Source organism: Amyelois transitella, chromosome 29, assembly GCF_032362555.1.
Source record: "Amyelois transitella isolate CPQ chromosome 29, ilAmyTran1.1, whole genome shotgun sequence".
Lineage (NCBI taxonomy): Eukaryota > Metazoa > Arthropoda > Insecta > Lepidoptera > Pyralidae > Amyelois > Amyelois transitella.
This window is the reverse complement of record NC_083532.1, coordinates 1,752,257-1,773,443: the sequence shown is the minus strand read 5'-3', so window position 1 is coordinate 1,773,443 and position 21,187 is coordinate 1,752,257. Positions and strand designations below refer to the sequence as shown.

At 38.3% G+C, this 21,187-nt stretch overlaps 2 protein-coding genes across 3 annotated transcripts; one reads left to right on the top strand and one right to left on the bottom strand.

Moving 5' to 3' along the window:
• Positions 1 to 1,788: 1,788 nt before the first annotated feature.
• Positions 1,789 to 16,616, bottom strand: LOC106131263 (T-complex protein 1 subunit epsilon). Of its 2 annotated transcripts, XM_060952649.1 has the most exons (11): positions 16,392 to 16,616; positions 14,939 to 15,173; positions 14,273 to 14,505; positions 13,360 to 13,518; positions 11,598 to 11,744; positions 10,461 to 10,612; positions 10,248 to 10,303; positions 8,890 to 9,044; positions 7,729 to 7,883; positions 6,864 to 6,955; positions 1,789 to 3,350 (listed from the first exon to the last, which is right to left on the bottom strand). In XM_060952649.1, the coding sequence occupies exons 1-11, from the start codon at positions 16,497 to 16,499 to the stop codon at positions 3,214 to 3,216; spliced, it is 1,629 nt and encodes a 542-aa protein (XP_060808632.1). In that variant the 5' UTR covers positions 16,500 to 16,616; the 3' UTR covers positions 1,789 to 3,213. The 2 variants fall into 2 exon arrangements, with proteins under 2 accessions (XP_060808632.1, XP_060808631.1); XM_060952648.1 differs by lacking the exon at positions 10,248 to 10,303 and having other exon boundaries at positions 10,405 to 10,612.
• A 115-nt stretch (positions 16,617 to 16,731) lies between these two features.
• On the top strand, positions 16,732 to 20,460 carry LOC106131256 (nascent polypeptide-associated complex subunit alpha). The gene is made up of 6 exons (XM_013330284.2): positions 16,732 to 16,835; positions 17,639 to 17,795; positions 18,365 to 18,486; positions 18,773 to 18,991; positions 19,607 to 19,768; positions 20,330 to 20,460. Exons 2-6 carry the CDS (start codon positions 17,678 to 17,680, stop codon positions 20,342 to 20,344), a joined length of 636 nt encoding a protein of 211 aa, XP_013185738.1. The 5' UTR covers positions 16,732 to 16,835; positions 17,639 to 17,677; the 3' UTR covers positions 20,345 to 20,460.
• The last annotated feature ends 727 nt before the right edge of the window (positions 20,461 to 21,187 follow it).

The window sequence follows — 21,187 nt, the reverse complement described above, 5'->3', positions numbered from 1 at the left end:
GGCCTAGCTATGTCGGTTTGTTTTATTTACGAAACGGGTTAGTAGGTAAATTACGTGGTAGTTTTGTAGTATAAAGATTCCACGTACAAAGGATATCTGCCCATGCATAATACTGCTCCGATTATTAGTTAGAAACTGCTGGAAGAGCATTACTCCAGCAGAAATCAATTTTTGAGTTTTCTCTAAGACTGCAACACGCAAAAAAGTTATACGTTCCACTCAAATATCTCTAAGAGTTTCTTTATTACAGAATTTTACCCCTGGTGACTACCCAAACATATAAGATGTACACATTACAAAAGGCAAAAGGTCCATAGGGTAGCCCCCCTATCTAATCATATAACTATAATTATCCATGTAAAATTGCGATGTCTTGTCCAACATTCGTTTTTTTGACAGCCCATTTACGACTGAATTGATCTGTCTATCCCACTAGCTCATGGTGAGACAAGTGGGTCAATTTTGTCGCATTGGACAAGAGACTAACAAAATCGTGTCAATTGTTCGAATTTTCCAACCATAGACGGGAATTTGCACCCTGAAAAGTCAAGAGTACCCGAAACCGAGCTTGCATTAAGAGAGTTATGAATGTGAATGAAGCGAAAGAAGTATGCAGAGATCGTGGCTAGTGGAAAGATGTAGTCTCTGCCTGCCCCTCCGGGAAAATGGCGTGATTTTTATGTTATGTTATAAAAGTCCGAAATGTAGTCCTTTTAACATCTCATTTTATCTCTAATTCTTGTAATGATCATGTAGGTAAACCGGAGTCTTGGAAAATCGCTAAAACCATTGATACGGAAGTAACAGAGCCGTGCCAGGGTCAAATCATTGAACAACCTCAATCTGTCAATGAAGATGATAAGGATATTGAAAATACTGATATTGTTAAACACGAAGAAGAATATGAACCATGTTATTAGAAAAATAAAATAGACAATTCGTAATTTCTGCAGTTTCTTTTGTCTTTCGCCGGACAAACCCTCCCACTTGTCCAACCATGGTTCTCATAGACGCGTTTTTTGCCTAACTATGTGTTCAACGAACTAATTACTTAGGTATATACTCTTTGGTATAGAACCTACTTTTAACTAGAGAAAATTAAAAATATAAGTTTCACTACGTAGGTATTGAATTTGGAATAATAGGAATGTGTATAGAAATAGAAGTGGCAAGTGCACATTTACATGCGTAAATGTGTCGTGACTCGTGACATAGATTTATTTTCAAAATTGGACACAAGGTATCACTTGTTGACGTCACATAAATCTAACAATATCTACTACCGTTTCTAAAGCGCATGTGTAGACGGAGCGGCGGAACAAACACTGCAGCATTTTTACCAGACGTCAACTTACAAATATCGAATCTTAACCGTGGACGAATGCACATGGTCTACATTAAATTTATGTGAATGAGTATAAAACTAATGATTTCAAAACGTTTATAACTAATGAGTTCATAACGGTTTATTCCTATAGATTAATTCAAACACATACATACATAAAATCACGCCTCTTTCCCGGAGGGGTAGGCAGAGACTACCTCTTTCCACTTGCCACGATCTCTGCATACTTCCTTCGCTTCATCCACATTATATCTCTCTTCATGCAAGCTCGGCGGTTTCGGGTACTATTGACCTGACCCTTTACCAGGACGTCTTTAATTTAAACACAATATGGCATTTCTATATTAGAACCATTATCATACATCACAATGTTTAAGTACAATTTTTATACCTAATTTAACCTTAAATAAGGTATAATATTTCAAAAATAAAACCCAACGAAATTAGCTCATTAATTTATTAGTGCAATAAGGCATCATCATTGTACAACAAAATGCCAAGACAGTAACTTACTTAAAGTAATTGAGACGAAATGCATAATACTATCGTTTAAATAAAAATTGTCCGCATAAATTACTGTTTGAAGAGAGAAAACACGCCCTGCGCCTGCGCCATTCTACGGATTTCGATGCAGTTTTCACTCTTACATAGACAATTTATTCCCGAAAGTTTATGGAAATCATTTTTCAAACGACATGCGAGACCGGGTCGGGTCGCTTGTATGTACCATACGATTAACGTCTCTTCTACAAGCTAATCATATTTATTCATCTATGTTAATATAATTTATGCGGACTGAACTCATAGGTTTGTGTAAAATTTGAAAATTATTTATTTCTTATAGTGGTACAACAAGTTAACCAATGGTTTGCGGTGTCTATGGTTTAAAAAATTAAACGCATCAGTCTATTATTTAAAAAGGCCAATAAGATAAAACTATTAACTAGTGTTATAGAAATATACATACACATATCAAAGTGAGTTTGTGTTGTAAGTTATTAAAAATATTTATTGCAAATTCTCATGGGAACAGTAATTTTAATTAATCAAGTTGATGAAGCCGCACCAAGACTGTCGGCTCTGTCTATCCCGCGACGAGATTATATGTATGTATGTAAAGCCACAGTTGGAATAGTTCTTTTAGGCAATGAAAATATTACTGAATATCAATTCCATCATTAAACCATGCATCCGCCAATGCTCCAGTCTACCCCGTCAGGGACAAAGACGTGATATGTATTAATTAACAAAAAAAAAGTTCTTTATTTAACAAAAGCTTCAACTCATAACACAAACCCACCACATCAAGCGCATTTTTAAAGATCAGCCAAAGTTTGTGAGTGAAATTTGGACAACTTTTCAAAGATATTTCAAGTCACCCCAAAAATATTGATAAAACATTGAGTGATCAGGCCTGTGAATGATAATCGTAGGGAGCGCTAATTATTATGAGTTAATTAATCAAATTAATTCTCATTCTAAATGTCTTTTTAATTCTTTTTAATAAATCTTTCCTTCGACTATGGACAAATGATATTGTAGATATAATGTAAGTAAATGCTTAATTGTTCACTAAAGCAGTACATTAATTAATTAACAAATTACGATACTATGGACTTATGCAACGAAAGCCGTTATCCCATAAACTAAAGTCATTCTGACAAGTTCAAACTGGTTTTAAAAAAACATGGTGATCAAACTGCTACATCATCTTGACGTACTAAACAACATTTTTCACAATTAACTTAAAATTTCATTCAATGATCAAATCCTCAACTAAATTCACTGACATTCTTCGGCTGATGTTAAAAAATCCACCATGTACATTATACAAAACACTTTGTAAATCAATTATTTCACTTCACAAATCACTCGATGGAGTCAGCCGGTGACCTGACATCATCAATCTTCAGTATCATCTTGACGAGTTGAGTGGCCAGAGCTATCTGCTGCTTCTTAGAGTGGAGGGACTCAATCACATTCTGTTCTTTCATGTCATTTGAGCCTGGAATAAAAGTGATATTATGAGTGTGGATATGTAGAAAGTCCGTGGTCTAATCAATAAGGTGATCGGTTGAATAGCGTGATGCGCATAAAGGCACAGGTTCAAATCGCCACCTCGGCCATGTACCAATGACTATTTTCGAAGTTAGATAAAGCTAATGTACATTAGTTTGATTACTAACGGGTGGTTTTAAGGTTTCTAACTTATGTGTACTAGGGCTGTTGAGGAAGTGTTTATGAGGAAGAGGCTGATAAGAAATTATAAATACTAGCGGGCTATAGCTATATATATATATATATATATATATATATATATATATATATATATATATATATATATATATATATGTATATTATATATATATATACATATATATATATATATATGTATATTATATATATATATACATATATATATATATATATGTATATACATTCAGTCAGAAAAGTATCGGGAATGGATTATTTATTTATGGTTCCAAATTCAAATTTTTGTTTTTTTTGTTGTTGTTAGATTGGCACAACTGTTTTCCATTTTGGCGCGGAGTTTGAGTTGCATCTGTTGTTTACATTAAATACAGTGCTATTTTTAGTTATATCATATCTAGTGTGTATTGCTAATTTCATAATGGATAAAAACATCGAACAAAGAGTTTGTCTTAAATTTTGCATTGCCAATGGAATATCGTGTTCGGAGTCACTGAAAATGTTACAGAAGGCTTACGGTGAATCGACTTTATCAAAAACTCGTGCTTATGAGTAGTACAAAGCGTTCAAAAGCGGTCGAGATGTGATGGAAGATTTGCCTCGCTCTGGTAGGCCATCAACGTCTGCAACTGAAGTTAACATCGCAAAACTGAAGGAAATAGTGACTGAAAATCCTCATTCAACTTTGAGAGAGATAGCCACCGAACTTTCTGTATCTCACGAGTCGATCCGTACCATTTTAACTAATAATTTGGGTATGAAACATGTTGCCGCTCGGCTAGTCCCAAAAGACCTGAATTTTTTTCAAAAACTCAATCGCATGAGAGTCGCTGAGGACATGCTAGAACGAGTCAATTCCGACCCAACATTCATGAAACGCATTGTTACTGGTGACGAGACGTGGGTTTACGAGTTTGACATGCAAACTAGTCAACAAGCTTCGGAGTGGCGCCTTCCAACTGAACCGAAACCGAAAAAACCACGCCAAAGTCGTTCAAAAGTCAAAGTCATGTTGACTGTTTTCTTTGACTATCGCGGTGTTGTGCACTCGGAATTCTTGCCGGAAGGTCAAACGGTAAATAAGGAATATTATTTGAGTGTTATGCGGCGTTTAAGAGAGCAAATCCGACGAAAAAGGCCAGATTTGTGGAAAGAAAATTCTTGGATTTTGCACCATGATAATGCACCTTCGCACAAGGCCATCATTGTGAACGAATTTTTAACCAAACACTCAACAAATACCATCGAGCAACCACCATATTCACCAGATATGGCTCCAGCCGACTTTTTTCTTTTTCCTAAACTCAAATTACCACTTCGTGGCACCCGTTTTCAATCGGTAGAAGACATAAAAGAGAATTCGCGGCGAGAACTGACCTCAATTCCGGAAACAGCGTTTAAAAAATGTTTTGATGATTGGATTATTCGTTGGCGTAAGTGTATCGTTTCTAAAGGAGCATATTTTGAAGGTGATAAAATAAATTTGGATGAATAACAAACAGTTTGTGTATTATTGATCTTTTCCCGCTACTTTCTTGACAGAGTAGTATATATATATTTAGCATATAGCTGATAGAAAATTATAAAAGTAGCTGTCCTGTCTGTTCATCTATAATATAAATGAATCGCAAAATGTGTTGGTAAGCGCATAACTCAAAAACGCCTGGATCAATTTGGCCAAATTTTTGCTAATGTTAGTTGAAGTTTGGGGATGGAAAAATTCGAATAATAGTCGGAAAACCCGTAAAAACAGCCCTTTTCTTTTTCCCATACAAACGTTTAATAACTAAAACGTAGAGTCAATTTGAGCTTTATTGCTTTTGTATAAAGTCCACGCCCTTTCACCAGGGTGACGGTTCTTTGCCCCGCTTATAAAATAGGTAAGAACAAAAAATTGCTACATTACAAATCTTTTTGACAGAACGAAGTCTGTCGGGTCCACTAAGTGACTAGATAAATATCTAATTGTGTACACCATAAACAATTAATGTTTAAAAATATAATAATTGTAGGCAACCTTCTTGGTATACGCCATAGCAACGGTTGCCATGATTTTGTTTGGTTAGAAAAATGTCAGAGATATAATTTTTTTTGAGAGATGGAGATGGTAAACTGTATGCATGAAGCTTTAAAAGAGAAAGGAATGAAAGTGAACGTAAGTAAAACTAAAACACTGGTTTTTGAAATGGAGAAAGAAATGACAGCATGTAATATTTTGATTGGAGGAGAAAAAGTGGAGCAAGTGAAAGAGTTTGTATATCTAGGATCAAAGTTTACATCAGATGGCAAGTATGATAGTGATATTGAAAGGAGAGTGAACGCGGGGAACATGGTGAATGGAGCTTTGCATGCCTTTATGAGCAGTCAGAAACTATCCAAAAAGGCTCGACTGGCTGTGCACAGGGGCGTGTTGGTCCCGACATTAATGTATGGGAGTGAAAGTTGGGTATGGCAAAAGAAGCATGAAAGCAGAATAAATGCAGTGGAAATGAGAGCGTTAAGGAGTATGATGGGTGTGAAATTGAGTGACAGGATAAGGAACAGCGTGATAAGGGAATGTGAAAGAAGATGTAGTTACAGGAATAGAAAAGGGTATGTTAAGATGGTTCGGTCATGTGGAGAGGATGAATGAAAGCAGGTTGACTAAGCAGATATACAAGGAGAGTGTGGAGGGAAAGGTCGGAGTGGGAAGACCTAGACGAACGTATCTTGATCAAATTAAGGACGTCCTGGTAAAGGGTCAGGTCAAAAGTACCCGAAACCGCCGAGCTTGTATGAAGAGAGTTATGAATGTGGACGAAGCGAAAGAAGTATGCAGAGATCGTGGCAAGTGGAAAGAGGTAGTCTCTGCCTCCGGGAAAGAGGCGTGATTTTATGTATGTATGTATGTATAATTTTTTTTGTAAAATATTTTTATTCTTTGTTGAATAATATAGTGATTTTAAACTGATTACCTCTCTCCTCTTTTCTCCTTCTATCTTTTGTAGGAATAACTAACCTTGTAACTATACTTCCTACAAAAATAATAAATAAAATATAAATAACTATATACGGGACAAATTACACTGATTGAGTTAGCCTCGAAGTAAGTTCGAGACTTGTGTTACGAGATACCAACTCAACGATACTATATTCTATAATAAATCCTCCTATAGATAAACATGCAAGACCCAGGCCAATCAGAAAGTTATTTTCTCATCACGCCCTGGCCGGGATTCGAACCCGGGACCTCCGGTGTCACAGACAAGCGTACTACCGCTGCGCCACTGGGGCCGTCATAATGTAGTTATCATTCAGTTACACGTACCTTTGCTCATGCAGTCGATGCCCAGATGGGGTTTGTTCTCAGACACCTGCCTCGCTTTCACCTCGGACAAGGAATCTATAGGCGATAAGCCGCTGCAACAAAATTGATTATTATGAGATAACGTATTGACGTCCGATGAAAATGCTGCAGTGTAGTTTGTTCCGCCGCTTCCTTTACACATGCGCTTTGGAAGCGGTAGTAGTTATAATTAGATTTAAGTTATGTGACGTCAATAAGTGATACCTTGTATCCAAGTTCCTGAGATAAGCGCGTTCAAACAAACAAACTCTTCAGCTTCACAACATTAGTATAGATGTATGTATGTATGTACCTCAATTCGAACCACTACTTCCTTAACACGCCCAATCGTTCAAACAAACAAACTCTTCAGCTTCACAACATTAGCACAGCTGACATGTACGTATGTATGTATGCACCGACCTGTTCTCAGCTAACGCCAGGGGCACAGCCTCCAGCGTGTATGTATGTACCTCAAATTGAACCACTACTTCCTGAGCACGTTCAAACAAACTAACAAACAAACCCTTCAGCTTCCCAACATTAGCACAGACGACATGTATGTATGTGTAGCGAGAGCGATGATTCGGCTCGACCGCCACCAAAGGCAAGATCTTCCGCCAGGCTAGGTGTTATGCCTGGGGAACCGCGGCTCCGACGATGTTGTGTCGGAGGTTGTATATATAGCTCCAATCCGTGAAATCTCTGAAATCGCGATTTGGATTCTTCGCTGCTATTGGCTGAGCGCGTCAATTTCTTCGCGATGATTGACAGTTGTTGTGTGATTTGATGTTGTTGACGAGTGGCGTAGAGATGTCGCCACATATGTATGTGTGTATGCACCGACCTGTTCTCAGCCAACGCCAGCGGCACAGCCTCCAGCGCATCGGCGAAGGCCCTAAAGCTGTACTGCTCCAGCGACGACAGCTTGTCGGCGGCGCGCGCCACCGCCAGCGAGCACGCCAGCTCCGCCGCGCCGCCGCCGTACACCACGCGCGAGTCCTGGGGGGGGGGGGGGGGGGGGGGGGAGGAGGGGGGATTATTATTATTAGACTAGAGGCCGCCCGCGACTTCGTCCGCATGGAAACCCTATCAATCCCGCGGGAACTCTGGGATAAAAAGTAGCCTATGTGTTATTCTGGGTCTTCAGCTACCTACATACCAAATTTCATGGTAATCGGTTCAGTAGTTTTTGCGTGAAAGAGTAACAAACATCCATACAAACTTTCGCCTTTATAATAGTATAGTAGGATTACCAGAGATCGCGCCGTGTGGTACCAATACAAAAAAAGAATAGGACCACTCCATCTCTTTCTCGTAAGAAGGGGGATTATTCATTAAAACACTCTCTCTCTCTGTCACTCGACGTGGCCATTTTCAGTCTTTTCAAAACTGTTGCAGGCTCTGTCTACCCCGCATGGGATATAGACGTGATGATATGTATGTATAAAAGTGATAATACTGTTCTAGTTAAATGTTATTCTTTCAGATCCTAACATATTATCCTAATATATTCTTCGCCACATGCGCTTTGGAAGCGGTAGTATGTAGTTATAATGAGATTTAAGTGATGTGACGTCAATAAGTGATACCTTGTATCCAATTTTGAAAATAAATCTATTCTATTCTAACGTCGCGACAGACGCCCGCTAGTATTAATTGCATGATTTTCGTCCTAATTCTCTCCAGTGCCGTGTGGTTACCGGCACCAATACAAAAAAGAATAGGACCACTCCATCTCTTTCCCATGGATGTCGTAAAAGGCGACTAAGGGATAGGCTTACAAACTTGTGATTCCTATTTTAGGCGATGAGCTAGCAACCTGTCACTATTTGAATCTCAATTCTATCGTTAAGCCAAATAGCTGAATGTGGCCATTCGGTCTTTTCAATACTGTTGGACTCTGTCTACCTCGCAAGGAATATAAACGTGACCATGTAAGTATGTATTCTCTCCGTCCTATATCCCATAATGTATGTATGTATGTATGTATTCTCTCCGGACTGACCTGGACCAAACTCCTGACGATGCACAGCGCGTCGTGAACACTCCTCTTGGCCTCCTCCACTATCATCCTGTTGCCGCCGCGCATCAGCACTGTCACTGCGCGGGAGTTGGAGCACTTCTCTATCACGAGCATTTCCTCTTTGGATGTGCCGAATGCTGGAACAATAAATAAATAAATTACACAGATTGAGCTAGCCTCGAAGTAAGTTCGAGACTTGTGTTACGAGATACTAACTCAACGATACTATATTTTACAATAAATACTTTTATATACATAAACATCCAAGACCCAGGCCAATCAGAAAAAGTTCTTTTCTCATCATGCCCTGGCCGGGATTCGAACCCGGGACCTCCGGTGTCACAGACAAGCGTACTGCCGCTGCGCCACAGAAGCCGTCGCAATACAATCACATACATATAATCACTCCCTTGCGGGGCAGACAGAGCCGACAGTCTTGCAAAGACTGATAGGCCACGTTCAGCTATTTGGCTTTAAGATAAAATGAGATTCAAATTGTGACAGGTTGCTAGCCAATCGCCTAAAAAGGAATCCCAAGTTTGTAAACCTATCCCTTAGTCGCTTTTTATGACATCCATGGGAAAGAGATGGAGTGGTCCTATTCTTTTTTGTATTGATAATCACATTAAATAAAAATATAAGTATACAAATCGCCGGGAGGTCCTCAGCACAAAAAACATCTCGCGTTTAAAAGATAGGGTTATAAAATAAGGAATTCTTTTAAACGACGGGCTAGCAACCTGTCACTATTTGAATCTCTCAATATCAATTCTTCCAGATAAGCCTATCCCTCAGTCGCCTTTTACGACATCAATGAGAAAGCGATGGAGTGGTCCTATTGGAGCCGTTAACCACACGACACATCTCATTAACAACAAAAATCTACACGATTCTTGCTTTAAAAAAAAGTCACCGTTACTCACTTAGCTCCCTGACCAATCCGCACTGGCCCAGTTTGTCCGGAGTCAGCTCTTCAAATCCAGGCACAAAATCTTCCTCCAATAGATATAGTGATGAGATCCATCTCTGGTCCACACCCATACATACAATCACGACTATATCCCTTGCGAGGTAGACAAAGCCAGCTCTCTTGAATCACTGACAGGCAACATTTAGCTGTTAGGCTCAATGATAGAATTGAGATTCAAATAGTGACATATTGCTAGTTCATCGCCTAACAGATCCCAAGTTTATAAGCATATCCCTTAGTCGCCTTTTACGACATCAATGAGAAAGCGATGTAGCGTGGTCCTATTGGAGCCGTTAACCACACGGCACATCTCATTCAAAAAAAAAACCTACACGATTCCTTCTTTAAAAAAAAAGTCACCGTCACTCACTCAGCTCCCTGACTAACCCGCACTGGCCCAGTTTGTCCGGAGTCAGCTCTTCGAACCTGGGCACGATTCTGCCGCCGGTCGCTTGGCGAGGAGAAGGTGGTTGGCTTCGTCGTAAATCTACATGATTCTTGCTTAAAATAAAGTCACGATTACTCACTCAGCTCCCTGACCAATCCGCACTGGCCCAGCTTATCCGGAGTCAGCTCTTCGAACCTGGGCACGATTCTGCCGCCGGTCGCTATGGCGATCAGTTCCATCTCGGGCCCGCCCACCCATCTCACCGCCGGCAGGCTCTCGGCGAGGAGAAGGTGGTTCGCTTCGTCGTCGAAGCCCCACTGGCATATGGCCAGGGTTGCGCCGGCATCCTGTTAAAAAAATAAATTAATCGATCATATGTACTTCTAGTGCCGTGTGGTTCCCGGCACCAATACATTTTTGTATTGGTGCAGAATACGACCACTCCATTTCTTTCCCATGGATGTCGTAAAAGGCGACTACCCCTTAGCTTACATACTTGTGATTCTTTTTTTAGGCGATGGGCTAACAACCTGTCACTATTTGGATCTCAATTCCATCATTAAGCCGAGCAGCTGAATGTGGCCATTCAATCTTTTCGGGACTATTGGCTCTGTCTACCCCGTAAGGGATATAGACGTGACTGTATATATGTATGTACTTCTAGAGTTAGTCTTCACGTCTCTGATGTCAAAGTCAGGTTCCTCACCCCTCTGTTGACGTGGTCGGGTATGCCTTTGAATATGATCCTGTATTGGGTGAGTCAGTCAGGGTTTGAAATAAAGCAACTGCTTTCTGATTTTTGCAGGGGAACCTAATTCATATTTGAGGTCCCGGTACTACTTCGCGGAGCCAACTTGCTACGTCTTTTTATCTTTACTTATATTATTATTATTCTTCCTGCTGGTCTTAGTCCCGGTCTATATATCCTGACCTCTCTAAAAAATAATTAAAATCTCAATAGTTTATAATTATTTTTTTCAATATTTTTTTCACATATAAACAATCATGACGTATCCATCTATACATATATATATAGATAGATACGTCATGATTGTTTACTAATATATTTAAACGAGCAATTCTTGTTTATAATCAGGATCTCGGAAACGGTTCCAACGATTTTCATAAAAATTACAGATTAGGGACTTTTCGGCTCAAGGAATCGATTTATCAAGGTCCTAGGTTCGAGAAAAGCTCTGTTCCCAAGATATACTATAAACATTTAAAAAACCGCGTTTTAAGAAACTATATTCGAGCAAAGCTCGGTCAACCAGGTACTGATTGTTTATAAGTAAAAAAAAAAAAAAAATAAGATATTCTCATACACCTCACCTTGACCTTGCGCACCATGTCCAAGAACTTGTCGTGCTCGTACTGCCGCAGCTCCCTGTACTGGTCGGCGGTGCCCACCTGCAGCTTGTGCTTCGTCTTCGGCTTCGGCGGCTCGAACGGGCACGTCAGTATTGCCAGTTTCACGTCCTGTTATTGTGATATATCCATAAATAATAAAAAATAATAAAATTACTCTTGTATTTGTTTATGCGCCGGAACACAAGCTGGCAACATTAAGAAAACAACTCTTCCTTCCTTTTTACCTCTTCCATGTGAGATTAGGTCTTTCCACTTATTAAAATTGTTAAATTATATTCTCGGTCACAAATAAACGCAGTGCAGTATATAAAGTTTTATTTTATTGTTCCGGATGGCCCGGGGACACACTAGTTATTTTAAATCGCATCTTTTATGTAGGTACCATTCGGCCGTGTGGTTAACGGCATTAGAATAGAGTGGAATAGATTTATTTTCCAAATTGGATACAAGGTATCTTACTTATTGACGTTCCCATGGATGTCGTAAAAGGCGACTAAGGGATAGGCTTGTGAACTTGGGATTCGTGTTTTAGGCGATGGGCTAGCAACCTGTCACTTGACGAATCTCAATTCTATCGTTAAGCCAAACAGCTGAACGTGGCCTACCAGTCTTTTCAAGACTGTTGGCTCCGTCTACCCCGTAAGGGATAAAGACGTGATCATATGTATGTATGTATGTATGTACTTATTGACGTCACATCACTTAATTATCATTAATTGGAAAAAAAAATAGAATAGGACCACTCCGTCTCTTTTCCATTGATGTCTGTAGACGACCATCTTTATGTACGCCGTAGCAACGGTTGACATGGTTCGTGTTACATACATACATATGGTCACGTCTATATCCCTTGTGGGGTAGACAGAGCCAACAGTCTTGAAAATACTGATGGGCCACGCTCAGCTATTAGGCTTAATAATAGAATTGAGATTCAAAAAGTGACAGGTTGCTAGCCCATCAGCTAAAAAAGAATCCCAAGTTTGTAAGCCTATCCCTTAGTCGCCTTTTACGACATCCATGGGAAAGAGATGGAGTGGTTCTATTCTTTTTTGTATTGGTGCCGGGAACCACACGGCACGGCATGGTTTGTTAGTTAGGAAAAATGTCTGACATTATATTTTTTTGTCAAAAATATTTTGTCCAACAATATATAGTACTTTGAAACTGATTATTTCTCTCCTCTTTTTTCCTTCTATCTTCTGGAGCGAATAACTAACTTTGCGACTATAGTACCTACGTGTCGTAAAAGGCGACTAAGGGATAGGCTTACGTACTTAGGATTTCTCTTTTAGGCGATGGCCTAGCAACCTTTCACTATTTGAATCTAAATTCTATCATTAAGCCAAGCAGCTGAATGTGGCCATAATGAAAAATTGATTATTTTATAATATTGTTTGCACTGGATATTTTTGTCGATAAATAAATATTTATACTGCAATCTTTATTTGGATACAATCCAGAGACAATCTTGTAAGGGCAAGGGCCAGTTATATCCCATCTCCAAGAAGCTCTTTTCAATGTGTCATATGAAGAAACAGAGGAATTATAATTGTAACAGAATAGAGATATGGCTGCCGGCTCTGTCTACCCGCAAGGTATACAGACGTGATTATATGAATGAGACATAACATAGCTTCGGTTTTTATTATAACATGAAACGGGACAGCGATAGATTTTCGCTCGATTAGAAGTACCTATTATTTTTAAGGTAACACACAATTACCTTCAAAACTTTAGGCATCTGCGGATGGCTCATGGTCTTGTCAATGACCACACCGTGGACGAGCATGGAGTCCTCCATGCGGCCCCCCACCTTCCCTTCCACCTTGATCAGCTCGAAGTTGACATCACGCTTCTCCAAGTCAGCCACAGAGAGGACAGCCTGTTTAAGATTATAATAATTTTATAGATAACTAGATATATAATTCTATCGTTAAGCCAAATAGCTGAACGTGGCCATACAGTCTTTCCAAGACTTCTGGCTCTGTCTACCCCGCAAGGGATATAAACGTGACCATATGTATGTATGTAACTAGATAGCTGTCCCGGTAAACATTGTTTCCACATATAAATATTTTTTAATTTCTAGTTAAAAAAAAAGGTTAAGGGTGGATAACCCTTATCACTAAGGGGTATGAAAAATAGATGTTGGCCGATATTCAGAACTAGGTACTCAATATGCTCACAAAATTTCATTAGAATCGGTCAAGCCGTCTCGGAGGAGTACGAAAACGAACATTGTGACAAGAGAATTATATAAGATAAATAAATTTATTTTGTCTCTGAATATAAACACGTGTAAGAGAAGGATTAAAAACGATAGAAAATAGCAGAGCGAAAATTATAGGCCTGTAAGGGGAGCGATGATTCGGCTCGACCGCCACCAAAGGGAAGATCTTCTGCCAGGCTGCTGTGACGCCTGGGGAACCGCGCGACAGATGGTGTTGTGTCGGAGATGACTACAACAGTGTATCATAGACGCATTGAAGCAGACTGTACTATACGATTTCCTATGACGCATCATATACTTTTCTGGAGTTTCAAAATTTCTGCAGATGTCATTGTTATCCTATGTAATTTAAATTGTACTTGTTCTTGTTTCCAAATAAAATATTTATCATTTTCATTTCACTCACATCAACAGCAATCTCGGCCATCAACCGGTGACATTTCACCACGACCTTGCTGCCCAGCGTGGTCATAGCCACCTTGATGAGGTTGTCCCGGGTGTTTTTGTTCACCGGGAACGCTTCGCTGATGCCCTCCAGGTGCTCCAGGGCACAGGCCGCTGCCAGCTCGAAGCCGTCAGCGATGCGGATGGGGTGGATTCCCTTGTCCAGGAGGTTGGCTGCCTGCTCCAACAGTGCTCCTGTGAAAAATTATAAGTTTGAAAATTTGTTTGAATCATTAAAAATATAGTATTTTACAAAAAGTTGAGTCAGGATTGGACATAGTTTTAATAATCATGATATTATATCATAGCAATATCGGGGCACTGATTTATAATCATCACACATCATTGTTTGTAGTTAAATCACCTCTATCAAGTGGACCTTCAATGAACCTGGGATCATCATTTCGAGCAGTTACAGTTTATAAAAAGTTTTTATTTGCAATAATAACAAAAATATATATTTTTTTTTAATCTTTGGGAGATATCTATTTCATTAAACTAACTCTAGTAATATAACAATCAATAAAACAATCAATCACTAAACTCAACCTCTATCAATTTATAATTATATCATTAGTAGGATGGATCTTTTAGTCTACCCTAGCCCTGGTCCCCTTCAGACATTTACCTGCCAAAACGACAACACCAGTAGTTCCATCACCAATCTCATCGTCCTGACTTTGAGCCAACTGCACCATCAGCTTCCCGATCTGGTGATCCACGTCCATCAGCTTGAGGATCGTAGCTCCGTCATTGGTGACCGTGACTTCACCGTCCGGAGATACCATCATCTTGTCGAGCCCGCGGGGGCCGAGCGATGTGCGGAGGATGCCAGCAATCTGACGGGCCGCTTGGATGTGGGACTAGGTGCATGAAGATTTAAATGATATTAGTTTATGAATTCTTTGATGGCATTTCAATTGATTTTTTTTTTAGATAGTGGAAAAAAAATAATACTTAGATCACTCCATCTCTTTCCCATTGATGTTGTAAAAGGTAACTAAGGGATAGGCTTATAAACTTGGGGTTCTTCTTTTAGACAATGGAGCAACTTGTCACTATTAGATTGAGACTGATCTGTCTACCCCACAAGGGATATAGACAAGATTATATGCATAGTCATTGTAAGTTAAGTTTGATTACTAGAGTAGGCTTATTAATTTTGAAAACATTGCAATCAGCAAAAAGGTGCATTTTTTATTTGCATTGAATTACATACATATAACACATCTTTATCCCTTAGGTAGAAAAAGCCAACAGTTGTTTGAGAAGGCTATGTCTTCATTCAGCTTAACAATAAATCATAACAAAGTAAGACAAATGACTTATCTATCCATTCATGCAGATAATTTATTAAAGAATAGGGTGCAGTGGGTAAGGGTTTTGAATCCAGTAAGTGGAATTATTATGATAATTTTTTTGATAACAAAAACATTTTTTCATATGTGAGATACATATGAAAATTTTTCATTCAATTTTTGCTTTCATGTTATAGAAGTAGTATATGGTTTAGAGTATAATATTATTATAGTCTAAACTCTGTTTCAATTGTATAATTTCTAACAATGAATGAACTGACTGATTTTTTATTCATTACTATCAGCTGATTAGATCCTAATAAGAAACAATAGTTACTAAATGGTTATTATGCAAAAAGTTTTATTTTGTTGTTACTGTTCATTAATTTTTAATATTTTCATATTAAAATTTAAATATGTAGCTTGCACAAAGACATTTTGAATTGCTTGCTGTAGGTGTCATGTGACTCACAAGAACAACTGTTTTTATGGAAGCAATTTTTCTCTATAATTACAGAGTTATAAAGGAAAATAACGACTTATATGACAAGAAATGGTGGTAAATAAGTATATGCAATACATTTCACGTGACTAAAGAAATGATTTCATTTAAAATTACAGAATGTGATAGACTTTAACAATGTTAGGTTATTATACTGTTAACATTAGAATAATTTATTTTAAACATAATTTATGCAAATCTTTGTGTGTAAGTAATAGCAATAATGTAATCCGCCTATTGAATATTGCTGTAATTAGACATTTTTTTGGAATAATTAATACCTTCAAGGCATCAATACCGGTGAGCCGTTTTTGCCTCTCCTGATCCCTTAAGATAATAAATGGACGCCCATACTCATCGAAGGCTACTGTTCCTGGGAACATAGCCATTTTCACAAATTTAACACTTCACGAAAGTAAGATGAAAATGGATTTTTGAATCAAAAATCCGAAACAAAACAAAATGCAACCTTTTTGTCAAATTGACATTTTATTTGACAAAAAAGCAATTGAACTGACAGTCTTTGATATGACATTGACATATGAAGACGATAAAAATTGTCAAAGCTATGCCTCGTTTACTTCTACAACTAACCACTTAGTTCAGAATACACCACGCGTTTGTGTTTGTGTTTTTTATTTTTGGCAACACCAACCAGTCTTTTCCTTCTGTCAAAAAGTCGAATTCCTTGTGAATCTTATTAGTGATTTTTCTGTAAATACAAGGTAATAAATCTAAAAATATTAAACAAATCCTGTTACAGTAGTGGTCCTACATTTATTTCTGTGATTTGAATGCTTATTCTGGTCTTTTCTTGTATATTATTTTCATACGTTTTGTAAACAGTGATAGAAACCCGCGCCCGCTTTTATGCCGCTGAAATTTTTATTTCTTTTCTATGAACGTGTTTTTTTCGTGATATTAAATGAATAATAGGAATGCTTTTATCAACTTTAAGACTCAGTCTTTATTTCCCCATGATTTGTATACTAAACTAATAAGTAAATTTAGGTTCCAATTTGGTGCGCTCTTTTGTCCGTACCTACCTATATTTTGTGAGCACCTATGATTTATATCAAACAAATAATAACATAGTACATACTCATGCACTGCTTATTGATCCGTATCCCTGCAATTTCCTGATAGGTGCATTTTAAACATGCGTATTGCGTTCCAGCCTTGATGCACATACCTAGTTTTCTAGATCATAGTAGGTACTTTCCGAAACTGACCCATCTGTATAATTATTTCATTGTTATAAGTGTAATTTTGTGTCAAATGAAAAAGTAAGTGATTGAATGATTTCAAAATCAACCAGCGACATTGTAAAAATAGAGCAATCTTAATTTAAACCTATCAATAAAATCTTGTCTGAAGTAGGTACAATACAACTAGCCATATACTAAGCTCTGGGATTTCCTGAGGCTAGCATCAAACTGAGTGAATAAAAACTAAATAATACTAGTATAAACGTAAATCATTTATCGTTATTTAAAATTTTTAGTGACATTAAAACCTTTTTATCCAGGAATTCCTAGTCACCATAAAAACCAACAGAACAGACAAAATGCCTGAGCTCACCGAACTCGACAAAGCCACCGCATCCATGACAGAGAAACGCAAGGAGGAGACCGCTTCCTCGGACAGCGACTCCGATGACACTATTCCAGAACTCGAGGATGCTGGTAATTTTTATTTTTTTGTGTTTGTAGCGGCTCCGACAATGTTCAGTCAGACTAACTTTCACTGATTATGAGCCTTCATTGAATTTTTCAATCTGCCCTTTTCATAGGTACAAGATGGATTTATGGAAGGAAAAGATGGCCTTGATTTGTAAATATGCCTTTTTAAAATATAAAATAAACTAGCGACCCGCCCCGGCTTCGCATGGGTGCAAAATAATAAATGTTATTATACATAAAAACCTTCCTCTTGAATCACTCTACCTGTTACAAAAAACCACATCAAAGTCCGTTGCATAATTTTAAAGATTTAAACATACAGACAAACAGACTAAAATAGCGACTTTGTTTTATACTATGTAGTGATATATCAGGACAAATTAAACAGAGTTAGGCTTGAAGTATGTTGGAAACTTTTGTTACTTAATTTATAATAAATATTTTAGTTCCCTGTTTAGTTCCCTGGCCGGGAACTGAACCGTGGACTTATTGTGTCACAGACAAGTGACTACCATTGTGTCACAGAGGCTGTAAAAGATAAATACATAAACCATATAAAAAACAATTTTCAGGCGGTCCAGGCACAGGTGGCATCTCTAACCCGATAGCGGGTATCGACATCGTCTCCAAAGCCAAACAGTCGCGCGGTGAGAAGAAAGCGCGCAAAATCATGAGCAAACTCGGACTTAAGCCAGTGAGTATTTTATTTATTTATATATTTATATGACACACCAACTTACTATACACATATCAACAATTTATAAACCAAAGATAAGAATATAAGTTTCTGACTTATGGGTACACCTATAACAGGTATGTACATATCAGACCAAAGACAAAGCAAAAGCAAAGCAAGTAGAATTCCATAGTCTGCCGGCGTGATGGTATGTATGTATGTATTTGGGGAGTTATTGCACAAGGAGTTAGTCTCAATTAATAAAGCCATATTAATAAACTTAGAAACCATCTATCAATTACAGGTGCAAGGCGTGAACCGAGTCACAATAAGGAAGTCCAAGAACATCCTGTTCGTGATCAATTCTCCTGACGTATACAAGAATCCCCACTCGGACACTTACATTGTCTTCGGAGAGGCCAAGATTGAGGATCTGTCGCAGCAGGCCACCATGGCAGCCGCGGAGAGGTTCAAGGCACCGGAGAGCGCCGCAGCGGGCAACGATGCCGCTGCTACCGGCACGGTGAGCTTTACAAACCATCTTAATAAAAATGAAACTATATGTATAATATATAAAACTCTGCTACTGAGTCACTAACTTAACTGTCTGACTGAACTGACTGTAAGGTCCTTATGCGGTCTAGGGTTGAAGGGTTTCCCGAAATTCCCACGGGTACGTCCTCTAGTTATCTTTATAAAATCGGGAATATTCTTGTGGCGACATCACTTACGTCACACACCATCATCATCTGCCAGTCATAACTCCCCATCATCTGTCGCGCGGTTCTCCAGTCATCACAATTAGCCTGGCGGAAGATCTTCTCTTGGTGGCGGTCGAGCCAGTATCATCGCTCCCGCTATATTCTGCAAAAAGATAGTCACGTTCACTATCTTACTACTTACAAATGAGGTTCAAAGGTATCGTTCGCAAATTGTCCCTTGGTTGTAAAATGCCATTGTCTCTTTAACGTAAATTAAATTAAAAAATTAGAATAAAATTGGATTTTATAAGTAAAATCATAAAATAAGGATTATTACGATAACTGGGATAGAGGCGTTATTCCTACCATTAGAGGTGGTTCTCCTTTTTACGAAAGTCATTTTATGTTTTCACCTTTTAAAACATATTCTTTCACAGACCGTCGCGCCCATTGCCGAGGAAGAAGACGAGGAAGGCGTGGACGAGTCCGGAGTGGATGAGAAGGACGTTGAGATTGTAATGTCCCAAGCGAATGTCTCCCGAGCAAGGGCTGTACGGGCTCTCAGGAACAACCACTCGGACATCGTCAACGCCATCATGGTAAATAAATATATAAGTTTTTTTTCTCCTGGCGTTTATCCTGGTTACATCTTCACCTCTATGAATAGAAAGTTTTGGGTAACTAAGGTTATTACATGAGGCTCAACCTTGACAAGGAAACCTACTTGGTCTCTCTCTCATTTGCACGTGTTCCTGGTTGCATCCTCCACAGAAGTGTTTTGGCGCCTGTGGTCTTCTGATAAAAGCAAACCAAGGAACTTACTTTTGCATTTACTTATAATTCTATCATTAAGCCAAACAGCTGAATGGATATAGATGTGTGTGTATGTATGTATTACATACAGTCTTGACAAGACTAAATGGCCACGTTCAGCTATTTGGCTTAATGATAGAATTAAGATTCAAATACTGACAGGCATCGCCTAAAAAGAATCCCAAGTTTGAAAGCCTATTCCTTACTCGCCTTTTACGACATCCATGGGAAAAAGATGGAGTGGTCCTATTCTTTTTTGTATTGGTGCTGGGAACCACACGGCATTTTTTATTATTACTTATTAGTGGGGATATAATATGGATTAACACGTTAATTTTAATTTGCAGGAGCTGACGATGTAAGCAGTCACAAGTATAGCTTTAAGTTCGCGTTAAAGAGACTAATGTCTACATCTCCTGCGCCTGGTGTACGGAGTGTATATAGAATTATTTACTTCATTACATTACATTAATTGTCATGTTTGTTTTATTTAATATACTTATCCCTACTATACTACTTCTGTACAAAGTAATCTAGTCTAATAAATACTTGCGATAGATTCATCTAGTCCAAAGTATGTTCAAGATTCTAAAGATTTGAGTATCATTAAGTCTGGATCTCAATGTCACAAGCTAAAAGCTTACAGCACTGGCCGATTTCTAAAAAATCTTTGATGCAGAATTAGAGTGGAAGATTACGTCAAATTATCCTGGAAATAATCTTTGCCAATACCTTTTTAACCCCGACACAATAAGTTGATCAGCATTGAAGTAAAAGTTTGTACTACGGTAGTAGAACAAAACTTATTTTTACTGGCAACTCTGACCACCTTAGTGCAGTTACCATGCTGAATTAAAAATAATAATTAGGTATATATTATCGAATTCATTCTATTTGCTCAAAGCAGAATCGCTTCAACTAAATATAGTCTATTAATTTCGCTGTATCGTCTGTGAGCGGAAGTCGATATGCTTTGAGAGGAATCAGTACCTCAACATTGAGATTTAGTGAGTCGACAAAGTCCTAAGTCAGATTCCCCCTCTCTCATCTTTGCGCATTCCCAGTTACACCCAGTAGAGATTACCTAATGTCTAAATTGATATATGAACTGGAATTATTTCCTATTAAGTTATATTATTAATCGGTGTTGCAAATTATGTGCATACACACGGCATCACTATTTTTTCCAGCTGTCATCATGGACA

What these genes read in the sequence shown, in the direction of transcription:
- LOC106131263 (XM_060952648.1), bottom strand. Translation starts at nt 16,499, where the DNA reads ATGGCTATGTTCCCAGGAACAGTAGCCTTCGATGAGTATGGGCGTCCA. An exon ending in TGGTGTTGTCGTTTTGGCAG is followed by an intron (nt 14,506 to 14,938) that starts GTAAATGTCTGA and finishes AATTTTTCACAG; the next exon opens with GAGCACTGTTGGAGCAGGCA. An exon ending in TGGCCGAGATTGCTGTTGAT is followed by an intron (nt 13,519 to 14,272) that starts GTGAGTGAAATG and finishes AATCTTAAACAG; the next exon opens with GCTGTCCTCTCTGTGGCTGA.
- LOC106131256 (XM_013330284.2), top strand. Translation starts at nt 17,678, where the DNA reads ATGCCTGAGCTCACCGAACTCGACAAAGCCACCGCATCCATGACAGAG. An exon ending in TCCAGAACTCGAGGATGCTG is followed by an intron (nt 17,796 to 18,364) that starts GTAATTTTTATT and finishes AACAATTTTCAG; the next exon opens with GCGGTCCAGGCACAGGTGGC. An exon ending in ATGCCGCTGCTACCGGCACG is followed by an intron (nt 18,992 to 19,606) that starts GTGAGCTTTACA and finishes ATTCTTTCACAG; the next exon opens with ACCGTCGCGCCCATTGCCGA.